The sequence below is a fragment of the Neopsephotus bourkii genome, unplaced genomic scaffold (genome assembly GCF_033783945.1).
Source record: "Neopsephotus bourkii isolate Nb327-2 ecotype Australia unplaced genomic scaffold, CSIRO-AGI_Nbou_v1 NB_309, whole genome shotgun sequence".
Classification (NCBI taxonomy): domain Eukaryota; kingdom Metazoa; phylum Chordata; class Aves; order Psittaciformes; family Psittacidae; genus Neopsephotus; species Neopsephotus bourkii.
Genome location: NW_026900817.1, coordinates 669,085 through 678,841, shown reverse-complemented (window position 1 = coordinate 678,841; position 9,757 = coordinate 669,085). Strand labels below are relative to the sequence as shown.

At 48.6% G+C, this 9,757-nt stretch overlaps 1 protein-coding gene across 1 annotated transcript; it reads right to left on the bottom strand.

Annotated features, from left to right (window-relative positions):
• Nucleotides 1-2,388: 2,388 nt before the first annotated feature.
• On the bottom strand, nt 2,389-6,575 carry LOC133208936 (keratin, type II cytoskeletal 5-like). The gene is made up of 9 exons (XM_061347209.1): nt 5,961-6,575; nt 5,337-5,551; nt 5,017-5,077; nt 4,801-4,896; nt 4,371-4,535; nt 4,006-4,131; nt 3,408-3,628; nt 3,122-3,156; nt 2,389-3,016 (listed from the first exon to the last, which is right to left on the bottom strand). Exons 1-9 carry the CDS (start codon nt 6,453-6,455, stop codon nt 2,802-2,804), a joined length of 1,629 nt encoding a protein of 542 aa, XP_061203193.1. The 5' UTR covers nt 6,456-6,575; the 3' UTR covers nt 2,389-2,801.
• Between the last annotated feature and the right edge of the window lie 3,182 nt (nt 6,576-9,757).

Below are 9,757 nucleotides of genomic sequence, written 5' to 3'. Positions count from 1 at the left end.
TCAACAGCACCCTGCATAGTCTTCAGCTCTGAGCTGAGCTGCAGTCTATCCCCTCCCAGAGCCTCGAGCAATCTCCTCATGTTGCTGATGTACACATCAAACATGGGTTCAAGGTTGTTTTTCACAACTTTTTGGTCTTTCAAGAGGCTCCATTTGGTCTCCAGAGCTTTATTTTGTTGCTCCAGGAACCGCACCTGAAACTCAAAAACAATTTAGGTCATTTGGGATCATTGACTCCAAACCTGCCTCAATTTCATGAGATGGGGGCTTAAATGGAGGGGGGAGTGTGTTGTTTTTATTTTGTGTAATTTAAAGTGGGCTTAAATGGGATCATCAGCAAAAGATCATTGGAAGGAGGGTGTGAAAACCAGGAGCAGTAGTCACTGCAAAGAAACCTGGAAGACTAATTTGTACCATATCCAGCCTGCCCAGAGGGCTCTGACACCAAGAGTTGTGTAGACAGTGTGGATATGGAGGTAACAAGCTGTGCATCAATGGTTTGGGATTAAATTGAGAGTAATCCTGATCCCACTCTACAGGCAATGACAGGTCAGCCAGGCTGGGTGAAGTGGAAGGAGTCTTACCTTGTCAATGAAGGAGGCAAACTTCTTGTTGAGGGATTTGATTTGGTTCTCCTCCTCCTGCTGCACTCTCTGCATGTTGGGGTCGGTCTCCACATGAAGAGGTACCAAGAGGTGTTGGTTGACCGTGACCCCTTGAATACCTCCAAGGCCACATCCTCCTCTGAACGCAAACCCAGCTTCACCAACTCCATGTGCCAGCCCGCCCTGACCTGACCCATAACTGTGTCCTGACCTAACAATGCTCTCCACTCATGGAAATCCTCTTGCTTGCCCCTAGATTACGAAGGCTCCTCCTGCTGATCCATCCCATGCCTCCACCACTGCTGCAAGACATGGAGCTGAAGCTACTTCAGTCAACAGGCACAGCAGCAGAAGCAGCACTGAAACCCCAATGAGTCCTCCTGACCTCATGACAACCGACTTCTGTGCCATTGCTTGGTGGCAAGAGCAGAGAACAATGAGGTGAGATGGCAGGTGAGTAGAAGGCTTTGGGAGTTTGGATCAGGAGTTCCCTCTGCCTTTTATCCTTTTGGAGAGCTGGGCTTGCTCACGGAGGACCGCAGCTCTGTTGGATGAGCTCATTGGTTTGCTATGCTGGCATGTGGCCACCTTCCCCAACCCGTTAATCACCAAGTCACTAATGCAATGGGCTGGCAACCTGCAGGCTCATAAAAGTAACCAGATTTTCTAACCCGTATTTTTCAAAGCAGGAATTATTGTTGGGGGGAAAGAATATTTACATCTGGAAGTTCCCTTCGGGCTTGTTTTTAACTTGGTTAATGGTGTCAGTGCCCATTGAATTTAAAGTTGATGTTGCCACAAGAGGGAATCTAGAGATGTTGGAAGTGCCAGTTTGATGGTCTTTTCTATAGAAAACACTGGCTTTGCTCCCTGGTTACCAGCTGCCGTGGGGTAGGAGCAATCTGTTCTGATGCAGGCAAGAACTCAGATGTCTTGGTCTGCACTCCTCATCTTTGCAGGCAACTCTTCATCTGCACTGAAGTGCTTCTGGTAGAGGTGATAATTTGGGGTGTATCTCTGCCTTTCTGTTGGCTGCAAAAGGAGCCTGAATGCTTTGCTTAGCTGAAACGCTGGATGATGAGATAGCTACATGGTCCTTCAGAGAGAAAACAGTGTGACTCGTCAAAGTCCAGGCCATCAGGTGGCTGTTTGATGCTGTTATGTTTAAATAACAACCAAATATCAGTTCTGCTGCTGCCACTGGGAATAGGGTCCAGAGGTGCCAGGGAAAGATGGGCAGGTATTGAAAAGAACCACCTTCTCTTTAGGTTAGGAGTCAGCATGCCCCTAATGAGTGCCATGTTTACCTGTAGTGCTTTAGTCCCTCGGCAGGGTTGTGGCAGAGACAATCTGCTGGAGTGATCTCACCACCTTCAGTTTTATGGGTTTCTTAAGCTTTGGTTTGTGTCAGAGATCAGAGAAGGGAACTAAACCTTCCTTCCCTCATGGTCTTTAACTATCTCACAGCCTAGGTCTGTGGTCGTTATTCTTCCCAAAGAGGGTGAGTTTGGTGGTTTAATGGGTCTTTTTCATTTCCAATTACGGCAATGGTAGTGAGGGCATTTTATTAGCCCCTGCAGCTGGTGTATGTACAGAACAACATGAGCTTCCTTGGGGAAACCTGGATTTCTATCCCTACGTGACTCATCACATAAAACCTTGAACAATTGCAGGGGTTTGGGCATGATCAAGGTGGTATGAAAAAGCTGAGATGCATTAATGTGGAAATGAAGATAGAGGGATGTTGTCTCTAGTACCTGCTAGGAGGAGTGGATATTTCCCCATCCTGTGGAAGATACTGGTGCTAAACCACTTTGCTCATACAGATGGGTATGGAATATCTACCTGCTCTATTCCTTTTGGATATAAGAGGTCTCCATGGAGTTGCAGTGGAAGGAAAGGTCTCAACTCTTGTATGGTTTCTTTTTACCTTCTGTCAACCACACTTTTCCCCAAGGTTCTACGAAGTAATTGGAATGAAAAGGCATATACGACAGATTTAATTCCATCTGCCTTTTATTAGACAAACACTGGGAAATGAGGATTTTGGAGGGTCAAAGAGCAAACAGGAGTATGACGTGTTTTATAAATAAGAACAGCTTTCACTTCCAAATCTTTTCAGGTAACAGGGAAAGGATTGCACTCAAAATGAGAGGACACCTGGCACACACCGGCTAACAGTGCTCATCTCTGGCTCTAGTAGCATCTCTTGGTTGAAGAGGTGGTGGAGACGTACTTCATGCTGGAACTGCTTCCACCCACCCGGCATGACCCCGCTGCGCCTTGTCCACTTCCAGAGCTGAAGCCCATTCCTCCAGCACAGATCCCACCTCCAACACCACCACTGCTGCTTCCGAAGGTGAGACAGTTTCCACTTCCATATCCTGTTCCTACAGTGGTTCTGGTCACAGCTGTAAGAGGAAAACACTCTCTTTAGATGTATCCACAAGCAATGGGTTCTGAGTGGCAGGGAGGTGAATGTAAAAGTTACCAAACTATCTTTAGAAGTTACTTACAGATATTCACCGTGCCAGCACCTTCTCCAGAGAGCCTGTTGGAGAAAAATGAGCCAGTGAGAATTCAAGTGGAACCCATGAACAGGAGCTGGTTGAAAAAGGCAGGATTTCCATGGAATACTTGGTGGAAGATGCAAAGTTAGCATCTTCCCAAACAGCTCATCTTCATGGGCAATGGCTTGCCTTTAAAGAGGTTTCAGGTCTTGTGAATGTGGGAAGTCTAAACGGGACAAGGGCCTGCAACTCCACTGCACCTCTGGAAACTGGGATATCAAATTGTCCCTACCTGCACTCCTCTCCTTCCAGCAGCTTCCTGTAGGTCGCGATCTCGATGTCCAGGGCCAGTTTGACGTTCATGAGCTCCTGGTACTCGCGGAGCTGCCGGGCCAGGTCTGTCTTGGCCTTCTGCAGGGCTGCCTCCAGCTCCTCCAGCTTGGCCCTGGCATCCTTGAGGGCCAGCTCCCCGCGCTGCTCAGCATCTGCAATGGCTGTCTGCAGACTGGCGCACTGTGGAGGAGAAATGGTGGTGGTGTTCCTTACCTGGAGCTTAGACCAGTTCCTCGTACCCTGGGATCATGATACTTGATCTACATGCAGAAGCCTTTGGGTAAACATCTATAGGTGTGATCTTAACAATCACTGAATTGATTCTTGTTCTGAGACAGGCCACAACCTGGACTTAAGCTAACCACACACCTCTTAACATCTCCTTTACTAGTGTTGCATTAAGTTACTCTTAGTGATGTTACTGCACTGAGATATTCATTCCTGATCTAGCAGAAGTCACTGAGACTCATTTAGTTTTATTCCCTGGTGTTGGCTGGGCAACCAAGAGGTTAGACCACAGCAGCAGGTAAGCCTTAGCTGGTCACACTGCCTTTTACCTGCTTCTTCACACTGTCGATTTCAGACCGCAGCCGCTGGACGTGGCGATTGAGCTCAGAGATCTCCTGCTTGGTGTTACGGAGGTCATCCCCGTGCCTGCCTGCTGTAGCCTGCAGCTCTTCATACTGTCACCAAGAGAGAGCAGTCAGTCAAGGTAAAATACATTGGTTTTAGAGCGGGTGGGTGTTTGCATTCGGAAACATGCTTGCGTTCTCAACCCCAAACTGGCACTTCCAAACTTTATAAGATTATTAAATTGGAAGGCATCCTGTGTTATAGAAATCAAGGAGGGACCCATATCCCCATGGGGATTTGGAGGAGGGAGCATGGTTTTCCCATCGCTGAAGCCTTCCTAGGCACTCACCCTGGACTGGTACCAGGACTCAGCCTCTGCCCTGCTCCGGTTGGCGATGTCCTCGTACTGCGCTTTGACCTCTGCAATGATGCTGTCCATGTCCAGGCTGCGGTTGTTGTCCATGGTCAGGATAACGGAGGTGTCAGAGATCTGAGACTGCATCTGGGACAGCTCCTGCAAAGCAGTGGGTATTTCAGTGAGGCGTGAGATGTGAGGTTCCTCAGAGGGAGGAGACCCCCATAGTCAGAGGGTAGACTGGGTGGACATAGGGATTTTTCCAAGGCAGTTTTAGGCAGGGCTAAGACAGAAGGTGAAATGGGAAAAGCATTGAATTATTTAGTGCAACAGAATGGAAAATAATCAGTCCTGAACTTCTAAAGGGGGAAAGGAAGGCCAGGGCATTGAAAACTGGGAGAAGGACGTAAATGCTGCTGCTTACGGCTTCATAGAGGGCTCTGAGGAAATCTATCTCCTCCATAAGGGACTCCAGCCTGGCTTGCAGCTCTGTCTTGTTCATGTAGGCAGCATCCACTTCCTAGAAGAGGGAAAACATCACAGGAATGACGTGGGTTTTAAAGAAGCAGAGGAAAAGCTGGAGAATGTGTATCTTGCTATACTGGTGCAGGGCTGGGAGGCACAATGTGCCTGCACCCACCTTCTTCAGGATCACAAATTCATTCTCTACAGCCGTGTGCTTGTTGACCTCCTCTTCATACCTGCAGGATGGAAAGGGAGGGTTGGTCTGGGCTTGTACAGTTTTGTTCCTTGGTCTCCTAGCCCCAAAATCTTCTGCCTGTGACTCAGCCAGGAGAAATGAGGCTGAATATGTCTGATACTAAACTTAACCTGGGCCTTACTCAGAAGATCGTATCAGCACAAAGGCCTTCATCCCTTGTTTGGTTGCACACATGCAACAGTGAGCTGTTTTCTGTCACAGCCCACCCTGCTCCCTAGGCAGACCATGAATGGACTTACTTGTTCTTGAAGTCCTCAGCAAGGCTTTGCACCTTGCTCAGCTCCCCTCCCAGGTTCTCCTTGTCGGTCAGCAACCGGTTCAGCTGGCTCCTGAGGTTGTTGATGTAGGTCTCAAAGAGGGGCTCAATGTTGTTTCTGACTGTTTTGTTCCCTTGTTCTTGCAGAAGGGCCCATTTGGTCTCCAGGACCTTGTTCTGTTGCTCAAGGAATCGGACCTGGATAGGGAACGGAGATGTTTCACAGTGATTTTAGGGTGGTTCTCCTTAGAGAGGAAAGGTAGAGTCCTGCTTGCTGAAAGGTGGGGGCTCTCAGGGCTCGGGGAACAGCTGATAATTTAGACAAGCAAGGAAACATTGCACATCTGATATTAACATTCCTGCTCTCTTTGCAAACTCTGCTTCCTTACACCCTGTGTCACCATTTTCCCAGTGTTGGCTGGTCTCATCTCAGCATTAATGCAAGGGTTGAGTGGTCTCAAAGCTGAAACCTTTTATTCCCAAGCTGCTCATGTTAGAAGTGTCAGAACAGGAGCAGCAGAATTGCTGATAAAGATACAACTTGCCCTTGTTCTTGCTTCCCCACTGAAGAATCTACAGAGCTTAACCAAGAAATCTTATGTCTCACCTTGTCGATGAAGGAGACAAATTTGTTGTTGAGGGTTTGAATCTGATCCTTCTCATCCCTGCGGATATTCTGGATGTTGGGGTCAATCTCCAAGTTGAGAGGTTTCAGAAGGCTCTGGTTAACTGAGACTTCATGGATGCCCCCAGCTGGGACAGCAGGGAATCCAGGGCCACCCATGCCACCACCAAACCCGAAGGCACCACCAACTGCACCACCAAAACCACACGGGATCCCAGTGCCTGCACCAAAGCCTGCAGGTCCATAGAAGCCACCATCTCTTCCAGCTACGGAGATCCTCTTGCATCCACCAAGGCTGTAGAGGCTCCTGCTTCCAAAACCTCCAGCAAATCTTCCATAGCCAGCGGCGGAACTGCAGCTTCCACCTTGGGATGCAGAACGCAAGCAGAGGCTGGAGCTGCTGGCATTTGGGATGAAGGCAGACGCAGCACTGAAGCCGGTTTTGATCTGGTTCCTTGCAGCACACTGACGAGACATGGCAGCTGATGTGAGCAGGGTGAGAGCGGTAGAAAGAATTAAGCAGCGAGGAAGTGGATGAAGGCAGGAAGGTGAAGTTGTGCTCCCCCAGGCTGGGACTGGCCCTTTTATACCCTTTACTAGCTGGGGATGGGGATGGGTCTGGCGTGGTGCTCATCTCACTGATTAACCGGGCTCGGCACACCCAGCCCGATGCAGCCAGTGAGTTCACCATGAGCACAGGCACGGAGGAAGCACTCCCAAAGTGCAGGGGTTGCATTTTTTCATGACAGTCATGATGGGGCTGTCGAAATATCTGAGAAAACACTAAATAGTTCCTGCTCAACCCCTGTTCACAGCCCTCCCTTCCCCACTCCCTCCTTTCACCTCTGCAGCAGATGGTTCCCAATGTTGGGCAAGCACTCGCTCATCTCTGTTTCAGGGGTGAATCAATCTCTCTGTTGCATAAACCCATGGTATTTCACGGTGCAGTGGTCCAAGGGCTGAGGAATCTGTTACTTTGGGTCAATGTTTTCCTGCTGCTGTGGTTTTGAGTAAACCCCAGCGGGGCATCAGCACCTCAGGCCTTGACTTGTTGGAAATGCTGAACTCTGGTTCTCATGCCCAAACAAGAGATTTAAACCAGAACTGATACGGATGAGAGAAAGCAGTGATGGGGGGAAGTTATGGGGCATTGGTGCAAGTCTTGCACCATCAACTATCAAAAACCAGCTGGGGAGTGGGGAGCACATGGAATGTGATTCTATGAATGGTATTTTCAAGCTTTCCTGTGAAAAGTGCCTGTGTTTCATCCTGATTCAGACTGACAACCAATGATGAAATACCAGAGCATGAGCTGGGAGGGAGTTACTGTCTGTGACGACACAAAACCTGAGTTAACAATTTCTCAGGGCTTCACCTTCACAGATCTTTTGGCTGTTTCCTGACTCATGGCATGACCTTGTCTCTACATGGTGTGAAGCCTATTGCCAGGCTTCCTGCCCCATTTGTGTTGTCTTCTCCCTCTGATATCTCTTACTCACAAGGAAATTCACTGCTTGGGATCATGGCTTATGACCTTGTTCCCAGCCAACTCCCTTTGCTCTTATTCCACGTAGCACCCAGGAAAAGTCAAACAGTGCATTTCTCTAGAGACACATGGAGACATTTGAGGCCAAGCTGGATGTGGTTCTGAGTGACCTGATCCGATTGAATGTGTCCCTGCTCATTGCAGAGGGGTTGGACTAGATGAGCTTTGAAAGTCCCTTCCAGCTCAATCTATTACATGATTTATGGTGTTTTGACTTGCCATGTGCATGTTGTATGGTAGCACTGTTGTCATGGTTAAGCCCCAGCCAACAACTGAGCACCACACAGCCCCTTGATGGGATGGGGAAGAGAATCTTTAGTGTAAAAGTGAGAAAACTCATGAATTGAGATAAAGACAATTTAATAGGTAAAGCAAAGAAGTTGCAGATGCAAGGAAAGCAAAGCAAGGGATTCATCCACCACTTCCCATGATCAGGTGGGTGTTCAGCCATCCCCAGGCTCCATCACTCATAATGGGAAGACAAATTCCATCCCTCTGCACATCTTCCCCTTTCCTTCCTCTTCCCCAGCTTCACATGCTGATTGTGGCACCATATGGTCTGGAATAGCCCTTGGGTCAGTTGAGATCAGCTGTCCTGGCTGTGTTCTCTCCCAGCTTCTTGTGCACCTCCAGCCGATTGGTTGGTGGGTTGTGGTGGGGGGCAGAAAAGGCCTTGACTCAGTGTAAGCACTGCTCAGCAATAGCTAAACAGCCCTGTGTTTTCAGCACAAATCCAACACCTTGCTCCATACCAGCTACTGTGAAGAAAATTAATGCTATCCCAGCCGAAATGAGCACAACTCCACGCACAGGCACTCATCCGAGAGCAGGTAAGGTGCTGGAAATCCACTCCCAGGGTCTTGTCTGGATGTTCAGGGATGGATACGCTTCTCTTGGACCCTGCAGCCCATTAGGTTTGCCAAGGTACATCTCTTGTGGCTGTCCATGGTGGTTATCTACTCACCAAAGGAGGTAGCAGCAGCCTGTAGAGTTACTGGGGAGTCACAGCTTTCCCCAGCTATTAGAAAGACCCTTGCAGGCACTGGGTACGGGGCATATAGTTTCAGATGCATCTTCTCCTACCTTTCTGCCTTATTTTCTTCTCTATTCTTCTAATATTTCTCATTACACACCCTGGAATGAAGCTAAAATAACTGTTCTGGGAGTGTTTCAGCTACTGTGTGTTACAACAAGCATCAATTTTTAAGAGGGGAGCTCCTGTGACTAAGCTACTGAAGACTCCTAAAGAGCTCTGTAAAAGTGTTATGGGTAGCAATTAGGAATCAGTTCCTTCCATGCATTGCAAATTCAAGCCCCTGAGTGCAAACACCATTCATTTCATCATGACTAAGGGTTTAATCTGGGCTGTGCTAGAATTAACAAGGGCTGTCCTCTCACACTGAAATACAAGCCCCAGGTCATTGCTACATCTGTTTAACTTGTCCAGCAGGATGGATGCATTGTGCATCGTGAGCAGAGCCCTGCTCTGGAGCAGGGACAGTTGTACACTGGTTGCGTATCCAGAGATGGGAACATTTGCCAGGGTGTCTTTTTGTATCTTGCTTAAGCAGGGATGCCCTGGGAGAACAAATATTCTGGCCTCAGCCTCTCCCATGCTCGATGAAGAGCTTTGTAATCTCTATGTTACAATGCAGGTGCTGATGCAATGGGTGGCATCCATCTGATGTGCCTGTTGGCTACGTGCATTACATCCTCTTTGGTTACAGAGTGTGTTTGGGCAGCAAGGAGGAAGACCATTATTTAACACTGCCCGAGCTGTTGTTCAGAGTGAGGATATTGGCTCCTTACCAGGAAGCTGCTGTGAACATTCAGCAGGGAGAGGTGGTGGAGCAGGAGTGAGAGTCTCAGCAGACCCATAGCCAAGCCTGCAAGTTGTTGGGAAGGAGATTGCCTGAGGGATACAGAGAGGAACATCAGAGCATCCCAGAACATTGTGGAAACTGATGGTCTTGAAGGAAAACCCAAACACTCTCAATCATCCATTTGTCGGAGCAATCCCAGGCACAGCTACAGGTTGGGCAAAGAAGAGATTCACAGCAGCCCAAGGAGAAGGACTTGGGGGTGCTGGTTGATGAGAAAATGAACATGAGCTGGCTTCAGTGTGCTCTTGCAGCCCAGAGAGCCAACCGTATCCTGGGCTGCATCAAAAGGAGTGTGACCAGCAGGGCGAAGGAGGTGATCCTGCCCCTCTACTCTGCTCTCATGAGACCTC

Coding starts and splice junctions, on each gene's coding strand:
- LOC133208936 (XM_061347209.1), bottom strand. CDS start 6,455: ATGTCTCGTCAGTGTGCTGCAAGGAACCAGATCAAAACCGGCTTCAGT. Junction 5,552..5,960: donor TTGTCTCCTTCATCGACAAG/GTGAGACATAAG, acceptor TTCCCTATCCAG/GTCCGATTCCTTGAGCAACA. Junction 5,078..5,336: donor GCTGAGGACTTCAAGAACAA/GTAAGTCCATTC, acceptor TCCATCCTGCAG/GTATGAAGAGGAGGTCAACA.